Source organism: Selaginella moellendorffii, unplaced genomic scaffold, assembly GCF_000143415.4.
Source record: "Selaginella moellendorffii unplaced genomic scaffold, v1.0 SELMOscaffold_87, whole genome shotgun sequence".
Classification (NCBI taxonomy): domain Eukaryota; kingdom Viridiplantae; phylum Streptophyta; class Lycopodiopsida; order Selaginellales; family Selaginellaceae; genus Selaginella; species Selaginella moellendorffii.
Window position 1 is genome coordinate 596,902 of NW_003314348.1, and position 17,329 is coordinate 614,230.

The 17,329-nt window shown below is 50.4% G+C and overlaps 9 protein-coding genes across 10 annotated transcripts; 5 read left to right on the plus strand and 4 right to left on the minus strand.

Moving 5' to 3' along the window:
* Positions 1–606: 606 nt before the first annotated feature.
* On the minus strand, positions 607–2,704 carry LOC9662712 (putative ribosomal large subunit pseudouridine synthase SVR1, chloroplastic). The gene is made up of 10 exons (XM_002988273.2): positions 2,161–2,704; positions 2,009–2,088; positions 1,852–1,952; positions 1,723–1,795; positions 1,579–1,672; positions 1,479–1,527; positions 1,279–1,432; positions 1,169–1,225; positions 1,060–1,115; positions 607–1,004 (listed from the first exon to the last, which is right to left on the minus strand). Exons 1-10 carry the CDS (start codon positions 2,681–2,683, stop codon positions 686–688), a joined length of 1,506 nt encoding a protein of 501 aa, XP_002988319.2. The 5' UTR covers positions 2,684–2,704; the 3' UTR covers positions 607–685.
* Positions 2,705–2,886: 182 nt separating this feature from the next.
* Positions 2,887–4,000, plus strand: LOC9636628 (inositol 3-kinase). Its single transcript, XM_002988181.2, has 2 exons — positions 2,887–3,773; positions 3,851–4,000. The coding sequence occupies exons 1-2, from the start codon at positions 2,889–2,891 to the stop codon at positions 3,893–3,895; spliced, it is 930 nt and encodes a 309-aa protein (XP_002988227.2). The 5' UTR covers positions 2,887–2,888; the 3' UTR covers positions 3,896–4,000.
* A 161-nt stretch (positions 4,001–4,161) lies between these two features.
* On the minus strand, positions 4,162–5,577 carry LOC9662713 (transmembrane protein 45B). The gene has a single exon (XM_002988274.2). It carries the CDS (start codon positions 5,184–5,186, stop codon positions 4,287–4,289), a length of 900 nt encoding a protein of 299 aa, XP_002988320.1. The 5' UTR covers positions 5,187–5,577; the 3' UTR covers positions 4,162–4,286.
* Positions 5,578–5,816: 239 nt separating this feature from the next.
* On the minus strand, positions 5,817–7,376 carry LOC9636629 (GDSL esterase/lipase APG). The gene is made up of 5 exons (XM_024662017.1): positions 7,003–7,376; positions 6,804–6,931; positions 6,482–6,715; positions 6,149–6,404; positions 5,817–6,074 (listed from the first exon to the last, which is right to left on the minus strand). The coding sequence occupies exons 1-5, from the start codon at positions 7,223–7,225 to the stop codon at positions 5,881–5,883; spliced, it is 1,035 nt and encodes a 344-aa protein (XP_024517785.1). The 5' UTR covers positions 7,226–7,376; the 3' UTR covers positions 5,817–5,880.
* Positions 7,377–7,512: 136 nt separating this feature from the next.
* On the plus strand, positions 7,513–9,090 carry LOC9636630 (WD repeat-containing protein GTS1). Its single transcript, XM_024662158.1, has 8 exons — positions 7,513–7,634; positions 7,681–7,885; positions 7,942–8,037; positions 8,105–8,179; positions 8,242–8,352; positions 8,405–8,496; positions 8,547–8,631; positions 8,690–9,090. The coding sequence occupies exons 1-8, from the start codon at positions 7,525–7,527 to the stop codon at positions 9,053–9,055; spliced, it is 1,140 nt and encodes a 379-aa protein (XP_024517926.1). The 5' UTR covers positions 7,513–7,524; the 3' UTR covers positions 9,056–9,090.
* Positions 9,091–9,234: 144 nt separating this feature from the next.
* Positions 9,235–11,051, plus strand: LOC9662714 (uncharacterized RING finger protein ECU07_0330). Its single transcript, XM_002988183.2, has 2 exons — positions 9,235–9,272; positions 9,333–11,051. The coding sequence occupies exon 2, from the start codon at positions 9,353–9,355 to the stop codon at positions 10,904–10,906; it is 1,554 nt and encodes a 517-aa protein (XP_002988229.1). The 5' UTR covers positions 9,235–9,272; positions 9,333–9,352; the 3' UTR covers positions 10,907–11,051.
* Positions 11,016–13,983, minus strand: LOC9662715 (arabinosyltransferase XEG113). 2 transcript variants are annotated; one of them, XM_024662016.1, is made up of 13 exons: positions 13,713–13,983; positions 13,291–13,575; positions 13,018–13,223; positions 12,838–12,943; positions 12,516–12,775; positions 12,324–12,453; positions 12,172–12,266; positions 11,991–12,044; positions 11,825–11,938; positions 11,669–11,767; positions 11,508–11,615; positions 11,358–11,444; positions 11,016–11,298 (listed from the first exon to the last, which is right to left on the minus strand). In XM_024662016.1, exons 1-13 carry the CDS (start codon positions 13,894–13,896, stop codon positions 11,128–11,130), a joined length of 1,899 nt encoding a protein of 632 aa, XP_024517784.1. In that variant the 5' UTR covers positions 13,897–13,983; the 3' UTR covers positions 11,016–11,127. The 2 variants fall into 2 exon arrangements, with proteins under 2 accessions (XP_024517784.1, XP_024517783.1); XM_024662015.1 differs by having other exon boundaries at positions 13,291–13,584.
* Positions 13,984–14,385: 402 nt separating this feature from the next.
* LOC9636631 (carbonic anhydrase) lies at positions 14,386–15,635 on the plus strand. Its single transcript, XM_002988184.2, has 7 exons — positions 14,386–14,492; positions 14,590–14,795; positions 14,868–14,974; positions 15,031–15,139; positions 15,193–15,330; positions 15,396–15,446; positions 15,502–15,635. The coding sequence occupies exons 1-7, from the start codon at positions 14,411–14,413 to the stop codon at positions 15,562–15,564; spliced, it is 756 nt and encodes a 251-aa protein (XP_002988230.1). The 5' UTR covers positions 14,386–14,410; the 3' UTR covers positions 15,565–15,635.
* A 44-nt stretch (positions 15,636–15,679) lies between these two features.
* Positions 15,680–17,183, plus strand: LOC112341636. The gene is made up of 6 exons (XM_024662144.1): positions 15,680–16,063; positions 16,254–16,432; positions 16,527–16,616; positions 16,701–16,773; positions 16,839–16,947; positions 17,014–17,183. The coding sequence occupies exons 1-6, from the start codon at positions 15,716–15,718 to the stop codon at positions 17,121–17,123; spliced, it is 909 nt and encodes a 302-aa protein (XP_024517912.1). The 5' UTR covers positions 15,680–15,715; the 3' UTR covers positions 17,124–17,183.
* Positions 17,184–17,329: the final 146 nt, after the last annotated feature.

The following is a 17,329-nucleotide window of genomic DNA, read 5'->3' on the forward strand; positions in this document are numbered from 1 at the left end:
AAAAAAGTTGTAGAGCACTGAATTGCTTTGCTGTGGTGAGAGAATACAACTGCAAGGGAGGATGTTTTCATTCCCAAAAGAGCTTTGCTTTTCCACTTTTATCAAAGGCTTCTTTTTCTTCTCTCGCTTCGTTTCTCTCTTTCCTGTATGATTACAAGTTGGACCTCAAGTAGAACTGACACTCTCGGGTGAAAGGAATGAAAGCTTTGCGGCTAGCACTGCACAGATCTAGCACAGATCATCCGATGCTTTTCAGAGGAAAAAAAAATGCAAGTAGCCACAGAGAAAGAAGCCACACGTCTACAACAAAAACTCGCTCACTCACTCACCTATGGTAGTGAATAATCATGGCACTTACCCGAAGATTCGTAGCGTCTCTTTCCACGTTGAGCTAAAGTACCTTGTCCAAGTGAGTGTCAAATGATTCGATGGCTTGCGCAATAAGCGCGATCCCATAAACAGTGAGTGAGTGGTGTCTTGTCGCGCATTTCTTCCACCGTGAAAAGCACTCTATCTGAACGAACAGTTCAAGATCATCAGAACCTCCAGCAAAAGAATTAAAGCCTCGTCTTTTTCTCGCCTGGGGCCGATCAGCACGATCGTAGAAACGTAAAGCGATGGCGCGCAATCTTCGTTGTTTATACAGGCAAATCGGTCAGGAGCACAAAACAAGGAAGAAAAGATTTCACTTGAAAACCACTGCACGAACCCGTCTTGTAGGATGCTGTTTACGAACACTCACCACCCTCCTTACTTCATCCATCATCAATGGCTTGATCTTGTTGGACTCGATGATCGCTTGGACCTCCTTCCGCTCGATCGTAAGTGGGTAATTCTTGGCCGCCACGGCTGCGCTCTTCTCCTCCTCCTGTAGAACCAGATCTTTGCTGCCACTTGCAGAGCTTGCAAGCGGCAATGGAGCCCGTCCGGTTTCGAGTAGCACTGGATCCCTCTCAACCACTTGTTTGATTTGGGACTGTGTTAGTTGAATGAACATCCCAGAACTGCAATGCAAGGGACGCAAAACTAAACAAACAAAACAAAAATGCACTGCAGTACCTTAGCTTGGAAGGGAGACGCAGTCCACCGACGCGAACTCTTTTGAGAGCATGAACCTGGTGGAACAACCAGTCAGGCAGTTGCAAGAGGAATACAGAAGTTCATTTACCTTGAGAAATGCACTCTCTACCAGCTGCCGTACCTCGTGATTTCGTCCTTCCGTAACCTGCGAGTTCCAGCTTAGTCAGAGGAAAAGCCAGGGAATCCAACTGGACTTACGACAACACGTATTCTATGCCTGCTATCTCCTGGCTCCGACTTTACAAGCTCGACGGAGATTGGGACGCACATAACCCCGTCAATCTCTGTTCCACTTGCTATTCTTTTTAGTTGCCTCTTTGTGACACTTTCACTATCCACAGTAACGAGATACCTGCACAACAGCTGTATGAGCTCTTTTTCATTTTGTAAGATCTTACTCTTTTGTGATACCCGACGATGGATGCGAAACCTTTTGAGCAAATTCACCTGTTTCAGTCGTAAGCATGATAGATTCTTCTCAATTCTTTGCTTTCTTACCGTCATTTGTAACGAATATAAGACCAGTTGTGGCAACATCTAAGCGACCGACTGTAAAGAATCTAGGCTTTGTTAGTCCCGGGTTATTTTTTTCCTGCAAATACAAAGGATTAAACGACAAACTCCGAATCGAAATACACTAACCCATGTCTTAAGGTACTTTTCAAGTAGTAAGTAGACTGTTTTCTTGTCATCCTTGGCGTCAGAGCAAATGTAGCTACACATGGTATCAAACATTGAGAACTCTAGCATCTGGTGACAATAACAGCTCACCCTTTTGGTTTGTACAGAGCGAAAACCATTTTTGGGGGCAGCCTCCGAGGAATTGGCTTCCCGTCAATGTATATAAGATCTTTCAGTGGATCTACATGAGTCTGTCAGAGCATATGTCACTACCTTCAAAGTCAATCGAAATAAAGAAAAGACAGACCTCGGGTGTCCTGCAAACTTTACCATTCACAACAACCTTGCCAGCAAATATGATCTCTTCGCAAGCACGCCGCGATGCCACTGCAAGGTAGATAGTTATAAACGTGGCTAGAGAGTGAGGAAAAAAAGCAGAAGAAAAAAAACTCTAGTCACCTCCAGCAGCCGCCATAACTTTGCTCAATCTTTCAGCTTTCCGGAATCTCATGTTGAAGAACCTCCTAGCAGCTTTGGAGAACTTTGGCTCTGGAGTCGGCACCTTTTTCACCTTGGGAGAACGTATATCTTTCTTCTTGAGCTCCTCCTCTTTCTTTGGAACCTTAGCGACAGCTTTCTTCTTTTCCTTCACTTCCTTCACGCCAGACCCCGCATTCCCAGCGTCCTCCGCGTCCTTGACGACGATATTCCCGTGAGCGTCCTTGCCTATAATCTTCCCGGAAGTGCTCAATGCAATCAATGCTGCCAATCCTTCGAGCGGATTCGCAAAGGGCGTCTGGTAATCCACTGCCGGCGGGGGAGCTTTCGAGCTGCTTACCTCGCTCGTCCCGCAGCATCGCACCAGAAGCCCCCATCTCTGGCTCCGGGCGCTCCAAATCCCGGTTCTCCGAGCGTGGCACAGCAGCGTAAATCCACGCGAGACAGGAGAAACCCTGGACAGCCCTGGAATGGGCAGCATCATCGCTCCTACCCAGAGTGCATTCTCGAGGAACCCTAAAATGGGTAAACCCTTAAACTAAAACCCTAATTCTTACAACAAAAGTGCCACATGGCAGCACTACAGAGTGCCACGTGGTATTCCACATTGTCCTAAAAAGCCCTAAATATTCGTCTCCTTCCTCTTCGCGTGGAGAGGAGGAAACTAGGGGAGCATGCTAGGGCATTCAATGAACGAAGAGGATGACGGCATCGTGGAGTCCAACGGCTGCGATGGGCCAGGGCTCGCTGGGCCGATCCTCATTGTGGGGAACTACTGCCACGACACGATCATCACTCGATCCTCGCGCACCGATACCCTGGGCGGATCGGCGGGTTACCTGGTGAATGTCCTCGACGCTCTTGGCGTGGAATCGGAGGTAATCTCCAAGGTCGGCCCGGATTTCGCCTATCGGTCTAGGGTATCGCATCCGCCAGTGGTCGTCGAGCGATCGGCGACGACGCACTTCGTGGCGGATTACACAGGCGCCGAGGATGAAGATCGCGTGCTGCGAGCGGTCAAGGTGTGCGATCCAATCGTCTCGTCGGATTTCGGCAGAGCTCGGCGGAGCCGCTATGGGATCGGCCTGGCGGCGGGCGTCGCCGGCGAGATTCTGCCCGAGGCGCTGGAGAGGATTATCAAGCTGTGCGATCGGGTGATTGTGGATCTCCAGGCGCTCATCCGGCTCATCGATCCGGTGACGCGAGTGGTGAAATATCGCAAGCTCGAGGACACGGAGTTCTATGGGATGCTAGACAGGGTTTCTTTCGTCAAGGCGGCCCAGTCCGAGGCCAAGTACATCGATCTGGAGAACGCTCGCCAAAAGACGTGTGTGATCGTCACAAACGGTGACAAAGGCAGCACGGTCTACATCAAGAGCAAGGAGTATCACGTCCCGGCGTTTCCAGCGAGCGAGCTCGATCCAACTGGTGCTGGAGATAGTTTCTTGGGTGGATTCACTGCGGGGCTCTATCGAGGCCTGTCCGTTGAGAAGGCTGTGGTGGTGGGGAATTATTTTGGAGCGCTCGCTGTGTCTCATGTGGGAATTCCTACGCTCACGCAGTTCCAAGTCAAGGTAATGCTGTTTCTTTTTCCTCTAGGATCTAGCTTCTCTTCGTTTGATCTTGCCTGAGCTTTTGTTCTTCGGTGTAGGATTCAGATAAACTTTTTTCTGGCAACGATTGTAGGCTTGCCTGAGCAACCTTTGCTACAGCGGCATAGTACAATTCTTATTTTTTCTTGATCCAGAAGAATTCCGGATATACAACAGGCAATAAACATAAGAGAGGGGCTTATGATTCTCGTAAGGTTGCAATGATGTTTGCGATGATCTTTGCTAATCACTGTATGTTGACTAAGCCATAGCTCGAAAGAAGGTGAGCGAGAGTAAAGCTTATGCTCGAGTTACACGTGAAGGAAACTTCCATTTTCACTAGATCATACATTCAAGAAACAAAACCAAAGACGCACAAAGCACAGGTATGGTATCTGTTACAGATTGACTCATTTCCAGACTCGCAAAGTTTTGTAACTTCGATCGATCGTCGTCAAAGGTTCTATACTCCTTTTCTTTTTATTTCTTGGGCTCCTAGTACTGAGCTTGCTTCGTGATCGGTTTCATAGGTATGGAGCTCCCATTACTGGACTCGATGTCCACAACTGGCAGATGATCGTAGCCACCACCACTGCTTCTCCTCCTGGCGACTCCACAGTAGAGAAGCGAGCTCACCACCATCGCCACCAGGAGGTGACAGATAAAAGCCAGGTCCACGAGCGAGAAGGCCCGAGCTCTAGCTTCCTCGAGATCACACTTGGTGCTTCCTCCAACTCCTCGCGGAAGATCCAGCAGCTGGTGGCAGCCCTCCGGCGTGAAGCTCTTGACGAAGAGCGTCAAGCCTGACTGCACGAGCCACGATCCCTGCAGAAGGATCGACTCGGTCAACACCAGATCGGCGAGGATGGCAGTGGGTTTCCAGGCCAGCAGTGCCGCTGAGATCGAGCACGCTGCCGCGAGGTTGGAGAGGATGGCATTGCATTTCCCCTCAAGATCCTGGCCGTGCTGGGACAGAACCATCCACTCGATCCCAAACGCTACCGCGGAGAGGAGGAAGGCTGCCTCGGCGGGGAGTGGAAGCCACAGCGTCGTGTCACTGACGAGCAGCACGACGACAAGGAAGAGGAAGCCGAGGAGCATGGCGGCGCGCTGGAAGTCGACGACCCGGGTGTTGGGGGCGCCGATCTGGAGGAGGGCCTGGAAATCGGTGGAGGCGGCCAGCTCGTAGACGATGGCGATGGGAAGAGCGAGGAGGAGGATGTAGAGCTCGAGGTGCTTGATCCGGCCGCGGAGGCCGGCGACCGGGTGCCATAGCCTGGCGGAGTAGTCGCGGGGCGACCGAATGTAGGTGGAGATCGCGCGGAGCTGGTGCCAGAAGCCGATGGCGATGAGAAAGATACCTGGTAGAGCGTGGGCAGCGAGCGTCCCCCCCATGGCGCCCAGCGTGAAGAGCCCTAGATTAAAACAACGATTAAGAAAATGGACGTTTAAGTGTGACTGACTAAACTCGATGGGGAGCTTAGCCAAGCCATAGTATAATTTCACGAAACATGACCATTGTCTGAGGAAAACCTTGTATGTGATACGTGTCAGCTGCTCGCCAAACTCAATGCAACCGATTTTTTATTTGTAGAAAGAGTTTTCTGACAAATGAAAACCATACAGACCCTTTCAACCTTTTAACCAAGGAATAAGTCCTGTGCATTTGCCTTAACAGGGGATATGCTGCCTGCTTTGAGTTCTTTTCACTGAAGAATATATCCTGTATGCCTTAATAGGAGAATTGCTGCATTGAGCTCTTCTCATTAAAACATCCTACCAATTTTTCTTTCACAAGAGTTGGCTGATTGATTGCAATGAGCTGTTTCTGTTCTTTTTATTACATCCAAACATATAACTTGAATCGATACACCTCAATGTCTATCTCATTCTTGGTGCTGCGAGACCATGTAAACAGTATACGAATGAATCTAGATCATGTACAGTTTTAAACAATACATGAATGAATGAAAGCGGCAACAGGTGATTCTGCTTCACACCCAACCCAAGAATAAATCCTGTGCATTTGCCTTAACAACAAGGGATCAATCCTCTTTTCATTAATACATCCTACACAGAGCTCTCTCTTTCACAGGAGTTGGCCTATTCCCTGGTTGAAAGCAGTATTTGCAATGAGCTGATTCATGGTGCTGGTTGGGTGAAAGCTGTCCCAGAACACGTACTTGCTGGCATTGCTGCACGTCCCGATTGAATGCTCGTTACAAAGGATGCTGACGGCCAGCCTGCCGATGCCGCAACACCCAGTGGTGGTCTGCTCAAACCCTGCAAGTCGATCAAACAATCAGTATCTCTCCAGCGAAGAAGTTGTTCTGATCGATCGATCACCCCTTACGCACCGTTCTTGGAAGGGTTCTTGATAACGTCCTCGACCAGCGGGTAGATGTCAATGTAGGCGAGCTTGATGTCCTTGAGGCTTGCTCTGATCGATGTCACTGTCGAGTTGAGCGCCCGATTGAAGAGGCGAGCGTCGCGGTTGGCGAAGTCGACGCAGCTGAGCGATCCTTTCCCGTAGAGGGTGACCTGCGATGGCAGGCATCCCAGCGGCGCCATGCTCACCACCGCGATCCTGCGAGCACCCAAGCTGTAGAGCGCCTGACGATGCGATGGAGAATGAGAAATCGATATCGACATCGATGGAGCGAGAGAATTGAAACAAGAGTGGAGGCTACCTTGGTGAATTGGGTGAAGGAGCTGAGGAGCAGCGAGCGAAAGGCGTTCCTGCTATACTTCTCCTGGACGAGGGGATTGACGTAGTAATTCGCGACGTAATCGTTGCTGCCAGTGCTCAATGTGTAGACCCCCTGCGAGATGATGTTCGTCGCATTCGCCTTCCCGACGATCTTGACGAGATTCTGCGTGTAGGATTTGAACCACTGGAGCTGGCCATCCAGACCTGGCACATTCTGCTCTAGGACAAGAACAGCGAAAACAGAGGATTGATAAGAAAAACAGAGAACACTGTGCTGTTCTTGGCAAATTTTCGAAAATCACCAGCGTCGCTCCAGTCTCTGACAGGTATCCAGATCCTCCCGTTGCGAAATTCACACCCGTGACGATGTTTTGCCCCTTGGCTGAGGGATCTAAGTATGGGAGAGCGAGCGGCAGTCCCAGCAAAGCCGCTGCAAACAACGCACATTTGCCCGAATCGATCGCTGCAGCATATGAAGAAACAAAGAATCCATCCACTCACCGAGATAATCCGAGGGAGTTCTCCCGTTGCTGAATCGCCCAGTGGGCTGCTTGGTGTCGAAGTCCCGGCCATAGGGCGGGAAATTGGCCCGGAAGATCGTCTTGAGGTAGTCGTTGTTGCCGGCATCGACGGTGGAATCGCCAAACGTGAAGGCCGCGGGGATGAGCTGCGCGCGCGAGACCGAGAGCGAGCAGAAAAGGAGAGAAATGGCCAGGGAAATCATCGTCCAGGCGCGCGCCTCGATCGAAGAAGGCAGAGGAAACTCGAATAGGACAGTGGTGATCCCTCCTTCCTCGTCGCCCCTTTGTACTCCACTGGCATCGTTGAGTGGGAGACACCCATTAAAGCTAGCGGACGGGAGGACAGGCTTTCTACTCTTTGGCGTTGGGATCGTCTCCTTCCTCCTCCTTGAAGGCCTCGGTTCTTTAATGCACCGGAGTGTGAGGTGCACGAAGACGGAATATCCCAGATGGCGTGGGATATTCTGTCTACTGGGTTTAGGGTTTTGGCATTCCAGGGCCGATGGAGAGCGCGAGTAATGGCGGAGGCGCGCGGTACAGCCTCAAGAAGGCGATCCAGGCGAGCTTCGGCGCGCCGGACAATCCGGATTACATCTTCGACATCTCGACCAGGTATAGCGCCCTTGGATCTCGCTTTGATCTCCGGGATTTCTTCCAGTGGGGATAGCATGATGGCCGTGTCCCTGTCGACGAATGGGATCAAGCTCTATTCTCCTGTCAAGGACAAGCTACTTGGGGAATTATCGGGTCACACCAGTACCATTACAGACATTGCCTTTCCTAGTCCTTTGGCGCCCCATAAGTTGTGTTCTTCTTCCACGGATGGAACGCTAAGAATTTGGGATACGCGAACGCATAGACAGGTCTGTGTGTATAGTTTTTACTTTCCTTCTAAGATTTTCCCTTTTCCTATCTACAGATAGGCTGTCTAAAATCTCCATCTCCTAGAGAACTGTGGAGTTTTAGCTTAGGTGGGATGAGTGGAAACTTGATCGCTGCTGGAAGCCAAGCACAGGTACTTCCACTAAAGACTTAACAGGAACTTTGGAAATACTGCCTCCAGTACTGTGCTGTTTGTGCAGATTATGTTCTGGGACTGGAGAACCAAGAAGCAACTAGGATGCTTAGAGGAATGCCACACTGAGGACGTCACACAGGTCTGTCTAGCAGAAAGGAGAAAAAGAAAGAGAGCTGGAATTTTTCTGACTGTGCTTGACAGGTACGGTTCCATCCAAACAAAATGGACAAGCTTCTTTCTGCATCAGTGGATGGTTTGATGTGCGCGATCGATACGAGTGGAGGCATCAATGACGACGAGGGGCTAGATTCTGTAAGCTTATTCTTTATTCTCTCGCTAGCTGTGAAATCGCTGGATCACGCAGGTCTTGAGCGTGGGTACTTCAGTTGCGAGGGTAGGATTCTATGGCGAATCTAATGAGAAAGTTTGGTGCCTAACTCATACAGAGTCCTTGAGGTAACTAGCACTATCTCGTTACTGGATCTCAAGTCTTGGTCATCCTGTAGCGTTTGGAACTTCGAAGAGAAGAGACTAGAGGCAGACTTTGGAGACACGAGATCGAGAGCTTCCGCTGCATGGTCACTAACACCTGTAAGTATACTTCTTTCCACGATAGATTCGTCTCTCACGGCAGCAAGCATCGACACAGGTTAACTACTTGATCGACTGCCACTACTCCCCGACTCTAGACGGCCTGTGCCTCGTAGCAGGAACTCTCGGGGGCACGATTGGAATGTTCCCGGTGAACTACACGAAATGCGGTGGTGACACGCACTGCTCCGGGCAGATCGGCCCAGTTTGCTCGGTTCTGGAAGGAGGTCACACCGCAGTCGTCCGGAGCGTGAAAACTTTCGATCAAAGCGAGCTCTTTTGCTGGTCCGGCGGCGAAGATGGACGGCTTTGCAGCTGGAGCAAACCGAGCTCGAGCTCCGAGTTTGAGAGCAGTGCTTGGGTTTCGAGCAATCTGGTGCTCAAGAGGGCCAAGCAATCCAACAAGAGACATGTCCCTTATTGATGACGTGTAATGCCAAGTGTGCTACCTTTTAGTGACGTGCCAAGTGTCCGGACCGCCACGTCGTGACTCGTGTCTTAAAGTGTTACACGTCGGCAGATATGTCTGACGTGTCGGAGCCGACGGGGGGGATTGCTCCAAAGGCATACATTTTTCCACTGAAAAGCAGATCCATAGTGTTCTTAGGGTTAGGGCGCGTAGGGAGATAGGGTTTTCGGATGTGAGTCTCTTTCTCGCGATTCCGGGAGGTTTTGATCTGTGTTGATCGGCTTGGCTGCAGATCGATCCATAGCGAGCGCCATGGCAGATCATACAGCACAGGCGAGCAGCGGCGGCGATGGCGATGAGAGCCCGAGGTATTTCTGCTACCAATGCGAGAAGGAGGTAGCTGTGGCGGGGGCCCAGGACGGCATGACATGCGCCGAGTGTGAGGGTGGATTTGTGGAGGCCATCGCGACGGCGGCAGCTGCGGCGCCAGAATTTGGCCGCCAGTCGAGGCGGCGGCGCAGGAGAGCTCACGACACCATCCCTCTCAGCGACGCCCTGGAGCATATGTATCCCCACCAGATGCTCCAGATGGTCCAGATCCTTCTCGAGGCGTCGAGGGCGAACAGCCGGCAAGGGGCTTCCAGCGATGCCGCGGGTGCCAATGCGCTGGAGATCGAGAATGGTGGACCGAATCCTCCTGGCGACACTGTTGAAGAGGGCGAATTGCCTGCTCGATCTGGAGGGGAGGAAGCGCCTGGAACAGCTGCTGGTGGCGGTGCTGGGAACGAAGGTCGCGTGATGATCGTCCGGGAGCGGCAGCTCGGGCAGGACGATCTCTCTGAGGAGCACGAGAGCGACAGTGAGACCGGTGGCTTGCGGCTGGAGCTGGAGGGCTTTGATCTCAACGAGGACGACGACGAGTGGGAAGAGGCCGAGGAGGAGGAGGACGGAGTGATCACTCACACCACCAGGATCGATGCGGACGTGGTTGGCGACGACTCTGGCGGCGATCGGGAGGAGCGAGTGAGCAGGGCCAGGAACAACCTCACTTTCTACATGAGGGAGATCTTCCAGAACTTATTGGAGCAGAACCTCGAGGTCCGGCTGGAGCTCCCGGACGTGTACCTGGGCAACCCGGGCGATTACCTCGACTCTAGAGGATTCGAGCAGCTCCTCCAGCAGCTGGCGGAGAACGACACCACCCGGCGCGGTGCTCCCCCGGCGGCCAAGTCGGCAGTGGACGAGCTGGAGATGGTGAAGATCGCGCAGCACCACATAGACAGCGGGATCGCGGTGTGCGCGATATGCAAGGAGCAGCTGATGCTGGACGAGCCCGCCAAGCAGCTGCCGTGCTTGCACCTCTACCACCAGGACTGCATCCTGCCATGGCTGGGATCGAGAAACTCTTGCCCGGTCTGCCGCTACGAGCTTCCCACGGATGATCCCGACTACGAGGAGCAAAAGAATGGCCGCAAAGCCCAGGACTCCACTCCTGGCACTGCGGCTAGTGCCACTCCTGCTGCTGCTGCTACTACTACTGCTGCTACTACGATTGGTGGCGAAGAGAGCAGCAGTGGTGCTGACCGGGGGCAAAACTCTGGAGGTTCTAGCGAAGAAAGTTGCCGAGATAGCAGCGAGGAAGTGACCAGTGGTGGTGGTGGTGGCGGTGGTGGCTACCGGGGGATATCGCGGAGCTGGCTCATTCTCGCCGTGGGACCAGTGCTGAGCGTGATGGGATTCATGTTTATATCTCTGGCCAACCATCTCGTGGGGAGACAGCCCGATCGATTGTTCCAAGAGTTCCAGATGATGTTCCACTCCAACGACGTTCCAGGTACTTCTCAGAGACACTGGTGGTTTCACTGAGGGAGAGATCTCGTGTTCTTCTCTTGTGCTTCACTTTCTTTTTTTTTGGTTTCTTCGCTGGTTCGTGAATGGGGGGTGAAGATCCGGTTTCTTCTGCTCCATGTAAGTATGGCCAAGGAATAAAATCTCTTTACTTGCAAACGCACCTTCTTTGTTCTTCGCTCTTTTCGTATGTTTATTTCTTGATAGGGAGGAAAATCTTGTCAAACTTTGTTAAGTTTCTAATCGAAAGGTGGATGATCGTTTTCAGGCCGTGTGGGCGGTAGAGGTTTCCACCCAGGCTTCTCGTCCCAGAAAAAATCGTAGTAAATGTGGCCTCTTTCCAGGCTCTCCAAGCAGCACCATATTCCCGTGTATTTTTGGAGCCGCCTCCTAAACTTTAGAGCTTTGTCCTGACAAAAAGCACAAGAAAACAGTGAACTGGAAGCACGATTTGGCTTCACTCACTGACCTTGTCAACAAAGCCGCCAAAAACGTTTTGCATTGTCGAAAAGTCGAGGATTTTGACGTCCTTGTGTCTGGAGAACTCGTCTCTAAGCTGCAAAAAACATTTGCCATTGTTTAGAGTGATTTTGAAAGTGACTAGTGTTTACGCTAGTACCTGGGTGTCAGTCATGTTTATCGGTAGTTCAATAGCTCCTTGAGATACTTCCGAGCTACAGTCCTTGCCTCGAGAACACAACCGGATGGATAGCCTCGACGTTTTTATCTGAAAGAAATTTGTGTGTCAGTGGACAACTTGTTTGTTTATTAGTACTGTACCTCTTGTGGAACTCGAGGATTTTCCAGAAAAGAATACTCCCGGAAGTCTATCGCAGGCCCGAACTCTTCCTCTGGCATATTTTTCAACATATTCGAAACCTGTTGAGCCTGCGGCGTAAGGAAGAGATAGAATACAATACGGACGTAAAAGCTTGCCTCAAAAACATGGTCCATGGGACACAAAAACGGCTGTGGTGTTTTCGTGTCGTGCAAAATACCCGGATGACCAAACCACAGTCGATCGTTCCTACACCACATTTCGGGCATCACCTGGAGGAAAATAAATCAGCAAAAAAATGTGAGATGCTTGAACACCACGTACCAAAGTTCGATTCAGAACGTATGCCACAGCAAGCGCTTCCCGCACTCGTTTCATCTGCAGCAAACAACTAAACAGTGTGAGCGAGTGATGACAGAATAAAGCTGTGACTTCCGCTGCTACAACCGATTCTCAAGGATTAGAAGAAGAACCGCAGTTTGAGAAAAGTACAATGAGAAAATACTTGGTAGTTGACCAACGCGAAATGCGTCTCGACGGAGTGGTTCCCTCCCGTCAGTAGCTCCTTCGGTATGGAAGCGTCGAACGCTATGAAACGCCCTGTAAAGCCGAGAGAAAGCTTACAGATTTGAAAGAATAGAAAGAAGAAACTCTTGCCTTGATAGTACTCTGGCCTGTCAAAAAAGAGTTTGGCCTCGCGGAGCCGATGCCTCTTTCCTTCAGTTCCCGCAAACTGGAATGTCGTATGTACGGCATACACGTCTAGTCCCAGCTGCTTGTACAAATGCTGCCACCATCAAGCAATACCTTTAGAATCTTATCTAATCTTTCAAGCAATAGCATGCGGACCTGTACGAAGTACGTATGTCCACTGCAGAACATGCTCACGGGAAGTATACCGACTTTCAATGTTCTGTCGAAGGCATAAAACAATCCACGGTCGTTGTCGGGATCGACAGCCTCGCGCGTCCCATTTTGAATCAGCTCGTTGAAACCGTTCTGGTCCCAAATCTTTTCATCTTCGAGCTGGATCTGCCAGGCCCGTGCGAACTCCTTCGCGGCTTCAGTTGGCCTCCAGTGAAAAATACCAATGTTGAGAGCCGCATAAGCTGCAAAACAGAGGAAAAAACATGAAACGGAGGGAAACAAAACCATGCATTCGGAAACTTACATCGTCTCCAATCTTCCAGAGATTCGTCAGTCACAGTCGCTATCACGGCGTCACTAGACACCAAAACATCAGCATCAGGATAGCGCTCCATGTATGGTAATGGATTCTGCAAAACACCCGAGCTGGTTCCAAAGTCCGAGAAAAGTGCGAAAGGTCACACGAGACGATGAAAACTCGTACCTTCATCCACACCATGTCAGTGTCACAGAATAAAACTTCGAATCCCATTGCCATGATCGCATTCACCAAGAAAACCTTCTCACGTCCCATTTTATGAAACACGGGAGTTCCCCATCCAACATCAGCAGGATTCATTTCACTGCCCATGTCAAAAACCGGGACACCTTTCCAGAAAAGCTCCTCCAAAATCTTTCGATCCATAGCACCTGATCAAAACAACAAAAAAAAGATGTACTTAGCTCGAGGCTATGGCGGTGGAAAACTTAGACGTACCAATGAGAAGATTGGTGACACCAACATCAGTTAAGTGCCTCACCCAAGTCAGCACAAAGTCCTCGAATGCGTGGTTCGCGAAAGTCACCATGATCACGTTCTTCTTCGCCCGAAACTCCACCATCTCTTTCGAGAGCACAAACGCCTCGCGGGGTGGAAGCTCTGATCCATGCGGAGGAATTTCCCAGATAGCCTTCTTGAGCACGTCGTGATTCATAAACTTCTTGGGATCACGCACAGTGGTCGGATCCTCACGGCCACCTCTCTCCTTTAATTTCGTCTCATCTCCACGATCTAGCAAAGACCGGCAGTGAGTGAGTGAGATCCACTAAATTGGTTGCTTGCAAAAGAGAGAAAGATAACATAAAGAACAAAAACTCGAGCACGAGGGCTCCAAGATCGCGAGCTGGAATCTCACTCACCAGGCAAAGGCGGCGACGAAAGAATGTAGGAGGACCGCGAGGCAGCTCCGAAATTCACCGATCGACCATAGCCCTGGACCGCCCGCGACAAGACCTCCCAGTAGACAGGGCGTCCCAGATAGTAGGAGAAGATCACGAAGGCCGCTAGGGCGCCCAGCTTGGCGCCGATGGACAGCCGCTTCATTGCGATCGATCGGCGGGATCGACCGGTTTCTTGGATCCGCGCGACAACATTGGAGCGAGCTACCTAGTTGACCGGATCCAACGCGGCGGACGGAATATCCCCGGCGCGGCATATGCCGTCATGACGGAAATTCAAGGAACCCTAAACCCAAAAAAACGAAAGCTGGGTGGCTCATCCCTGGTCCGTGAATGCGCCGGTGAGCTACCTCCAAAAAGGAGGAGATTTTCGCGATGGAATCGATCCAGGAGAGACGAAAGTGTGGGAGGGAATATGAATCTTTCCAGGTTTGCACAAATGGGGATTTTTTTGGGATGGGAAGAGATAGAGAGCAATGTCGGTGTGTACAACGCGCACTCGGAGATGGGGTAAAGAAAAGCTCCCTGTGGCTTTGCTTTGTACGTGACAAGGACGTAGCCAGTGGCCTCGCTTTCTTAAGAGCAATGCAATCAAAGCGCGAGAAAAACTCCAAGAAGAGCAAGAAGACGAAGATAAAAAAGGAAAGGCCTGCTGGACGATGAGAATGCTGCTCGGATTGCCACAGCTCTGGATTCTTCCGCTGCTCGTCGTCGTCTTGTTTCAATGCTCGTTTGCACTGGGTATGTCATCTTTTAGTTTTCCGTGGATGAAGTTGATCTCTTTCTTCAAGGATTGTTTGAGATCCCTCAACTTTGATTGTTTTTGTGTTGCTTGCAGTGATCGACTATAGTTACGTTGGAGCTCGAGGTCCAAGACACTGGGGCGATCTCAAGAGCGACTGGAAAGAGTGTAGCGATGGAAAGGCGCAGTCGCCGATTGCCATCCGAAGCAAGCACGCCGAGCTAAACTCCAGCTTGCCAGGCCTGCGAGCCCACTACCAGAGCAGCGTTTGCTCCATCGCTTCCAGCCAGTACATTTTCAAGGCAAATCCAGAGAAACTCCAGAAGTTTTTGTGATCCATCATTCACAAGTTTATGTTCGTTCTCCTTGCTCAGGTGTTCATTGCTGGAGCACACTGCACACTTCCACTCAACCGGGCAACGTATACGCTCACAGATTTCCACTTCCACATCCCAAGCGAGCACACCGTGGATGGAACTCGGTAAACTTAAAAAAATCTCTATTTTCTTGGTCGAATTCACAGAGAGAGATTCACAGCTTTCCGCTGGAGCTTCACTTGGTTCACAAGGTAGCACCAAATTCATCGCAGATCACAGTGGTGTCTAAGCTCTTCAAGCTCGGAAGGAGCGATCCACTTCTCGATCAAGTCAGTAGCGTTGGGATAAAAAAAGTATAGCCGCTAACGCACCATTGCTCCAGATACTCAAGCTCAAAGAAGGAAACGCTACCATCAACCTCTCCAACTATATCAATCTTCACGGAGGTTATTACCGATACCTTGGATCGCTCACAACTCCACCCTGCAGCGAAGGGATTCTTTGGACAATACTAAAGAAGGTTTGCTCTCAAAATCACTCTTTTTCTTCATTTTTTTTCTTGCGAAACCATCACATTTTCTACAGACGGGAACAATTTCTAGCAGCCAGATCAAAAGGGTCATAGCTCTGCTGCAGGTAAACTGTTAAAAATCAATTTTTGAGATGGATATTTTCTATGGTTTTGCAACAGGGGAAAAACGCAAGGCCACTCCAGAAGATCAACAAAAGAGCCATTTACAAGCACTCTTCGTGAAACATGTCAGAAGAATCCAAAGAAAAAAATGCATTGTCCAAAGAAACTAAATGACAATAAGTTTTGAGTTAGGGCTTTGGGCTTATCAACGAACGGCTTCGATGGATCCAATCGAACGGCTGTAGATCGAGGAGATTTGAGGTTTTCGGCTATGGAGGAGGAGGAGCCACACCCCGGCAGCGCTGCTTGTGACTTCCCAGTGCTACGCGTGGTCGGCGCATTGGAGCGTGTGAGGCCGCTCCCGGCGGGGCGGCATTCTCTGCTGGCTCGGATCGCGCGAGGTGCGCGCTCCGTCTTGGATCACCGGCCGGAGGACTCCGTGGTGCTCAATGCCGAGCGCGCAATGCTGCTCTTCAGCTCCGCCGCGCTGGGGTCTCGAATCAGCGGCCCCCTAGGTCGGGATTCTTCTCCTCCCGGTAATATCTCTTCCAGGTCTAAAGAAATTAGAGAGAGAGGGAATGATCCGGACAAGAGGCTGCGTCTCACTGGCTCCCACGCTGTAAGTTTTCCACGATCTTCCTTGCAAAATTCTAGTTTTGATCGTTCCAGACTGTTATCGATCAACTTTCTTCGTTTTTTCTTTCAGAGTTTACTTTCTTCGTTTTTTTCTTTTGAAGTTCTAGTTTTCTTCAATCGTTCTAATCGAGAACTGACTGTTTTCGATCAACTTTCTTCGTTTTTCTTTCTAGATTGGATCGAGAACCATGGTGGACAGTGTGATCGAGGGGACGAGCATCCAATTCACAGAGCTCCGTGTGAGAATTATCCACACGCCTCCAATCCCTCGACTCGCGGATGGACGAATCTCTCTCACCGCTGGAACTGACTTGCGTTGTCGCCATCGTGTCGCCGTGGAGAGCATGATGTGGTGCAAAACTGCTGTAATTTTTTAGCACCAATCAGTGTGTGTTCTTTCACATACTTTTTTTCTTACGTTTTTCTTTTTTTGTTCTTCATTGCAGTTCTCAAGACGATAAACATTCCTTGTCGAGCATCGTTTCCAGCACCGACTTTTCGTCGCCACCGGCCTGGGGGATTGCAACCTCTCACAAGTGAGTAAATCTTATTCTATTTCTTCAGTTTTTTCAAGCAAAGAGATACGATTTTCTATGCCATTTGTTTTTCGGCTTGTGCAGATTTGCCAGAGGATTAAGCGTGTTTTCGAGATACAGCAACGATCACTACGCCGGGAAGAGCGTGATCTTGCAGGTATGTTCGTGCAGCTTCCACGACGATGCGAGAGAAAATTAAAATGGCATTTACTTGTCGTACAGGCTGTTCAGAGGCACGGGAGGAATACTATATCGCCGATCTGCTCAGTTTCCTCTAAAGGGCGAGTGCAAGCTGGAATCACATGGAAGAGCACGATTCACTGCAGCAAAGGTTGTTTTTCTCCTCTTCCATTGTTTTCTTTACAAATTCGTGTGTGCTCGCCTGTTCTCTTTCCAGAGAATGGGAGCGAGGATTTTTTCCAGTTGAAAGCGCTCTGGAGCCAAAAAGGCGCCTTCTCCGTGCTCTTGAAAGCCCAGCTCGGGGATCCAGTAGAATGGTCGCAGTGAGCAAAGAGAAAAAGAGATTTTTTATGTAAATAAGAGATTAAAAAAAGCTTTTCTAGCCAATCAGCAAGCCGAGAAAAGCGAGAAAACGCGAGAAAATACCGATTTTTCGGAGCTCGCCAGCCAAGTGAAGCGACAGTATCTCAGTTCTTCCCTAAAATAGCGGGAGTCAACTGAAAGAACACGCTGCCCGGCGGTTAGGCCGCGCT

Excerpts from the sequence above, each read along its gene's own strand:
- LOC9636629 (XM_024662017.1), bottom strand. The coding sequence starts at position 7,225 with ATGATTTCCCTGGCCATTTCTCTCCTTTTCTGCTCGCTCTCGGTCTCG. Across the intron at positions 6,932-7,002 it reads AACTCCCTCGGATTATCTCG|CGGCTTTGCTGGGACTGCCG; the intron begins GTGAGTGGATGG and ends CGTTGTTTGCAG. Across the intron at positions 6,075-6,148 it reads CAAGAACCCTTCCAAGAACG|GGTTTGAGCAGACCACCACT; the intron begins GTGCGTAAGGGG and ends ATCGACTTGCAG.
- LOC9636631 (XM_002988184.2), top strand. The coding sequence starts at position 14,411 with ATGAGAATGCTGCTCGGATTGCCACAGCTCTGGATTCTTCCGCTGCTC. Across the intron at positions 14,975-15,030 it reads CACACCGTGGATGGAACTCG|CTTTCCGCTGGAGCTTCACT; the intron begins GTAAACTTAAAA and ends AGAGATTCACAG. Across the intron at positions 15,331-15,395 it reads TTTGGACAATACTAAAGAAG|ACGGGAACAATTTCTAGCAG; the intron begins GTTTGCTCTCAA and ends CATTTTCTACAG.
- LOC9662714 (XM_002988183.2), top strand. The coding sequence starts at position 9,353 with ATGGCAGATCATACAGCACAGGCGAGCAGCGGCGGCGATGGCGATGAG.
- LOC9636630 (XM_024662158.1), top strand. The coding sequence starts at position 7,525 with ATGGAGAGCGCGAGTAATGGCGGAGGCGCGCGGTACAGCCTCAAGAAG. Across the intron at positions 7,886-7,941 it reads ATACGCGAACGCATAGACAG|ATAGGCTGTCTAAAATCTCC; the intron begins GTCTGTGTGTAT and ends TCCTATCTACAG. Across the intron at positions 8,632-8,689 it reads CTGCATGGTCACTAACACCT|GTTAACTACTTGATCGACTG; the intron begins GTAAGTATACTT and ends GCATCGACACAG.
- LOC9662715 (XM_024662015.1), bottom strand. The coding sequence starts at position 13,896 with ATGAAGCGGCTGTCCATCGGCGCCAAGCTGGGCGCCCTAGCGGCCTTC. Across the intron at positions 12,045-12,171 it reads TCGCGTTGGTCAACTACCAA|ATGAAACGAGTGCGGGAAGC; the intron begins GTATTTTCTCAT and ends TGTTTGCTGCAG. Across the intron at positions 11,445-11,507 it reads TAAACATGACTGACACCCAG|CTTAGAGACGAGTTCTCCAG; the intron begins GTACTAGCGTAA and ends TGTTTTTTGCAG.
- LOC9636628 (XM_002988181.2), top strand. The coding sequence starts at position 2,889 with ATGAACGAAGAGGATGACGGCATCGTGGAGTCCAACGGCTGCGATGGG. Across the intron at positions 3,774-3,850 it reads TCACGCAGTTCCAAGTCAAG|GATTCAGATAAACTTTTTTC; the intron begins GTAATGCTGTTT and ends TCTTCGGTGTAG.
- LOC9662712 (XM_002988273.2), bottom strand. The coding sequence starts at position 2,683 with ATGATGCTGCCCATTCCAGGGCTGTCCAGGGTTTCTCCTGTCTCGCGT. Across the intron at positions 1,796-1,851 it reads GCTCTGTACAAACCAAAAGG|CTACATTTGCTCTGACGCCA; the intron begins GTGAGCTGTTAT and ends TACCATGTGTAG. Across the intron at positions 1,226-1,278 it reads GGCATAGAATACGTGTTGTC|GTTACGGAAGGACGAAATCA; the intron begins GTAAGTCCAGTT and ends TGGAACTCGCAG.
- LOC112341636 (XM_024662144.1), top strand. The coding sequence starts at position 15,716 with ATGGAGGAGGAGGAGCCACACCCCGGCAGCGCTGCTTGTGACTTCCCA. Across the intron at positions 16,064-16,253 it reads GTCTCACTGGCTCCCACGCT|ATTGGATCGAGAACCATGGT; the intron begins GTAAGTTTTCCA and ends TTTTCTTTCTAG. Across the intron at positions 16,774-16,838 it reads GGAAGAGCGTGATCTTGCAG|GCTGTTCAGAGGCACGGGAG; the intron begins GTATGTTCGTGC and ends CTTGTCGTACAG.
- LOC9662713 (XM_002988274.2), bottom strand. The coding sequence starts at position 5,186 with ATGGGGGGGACGCTCGCTGCCCACGCTCTACCAGGTATCTTTCTCATC.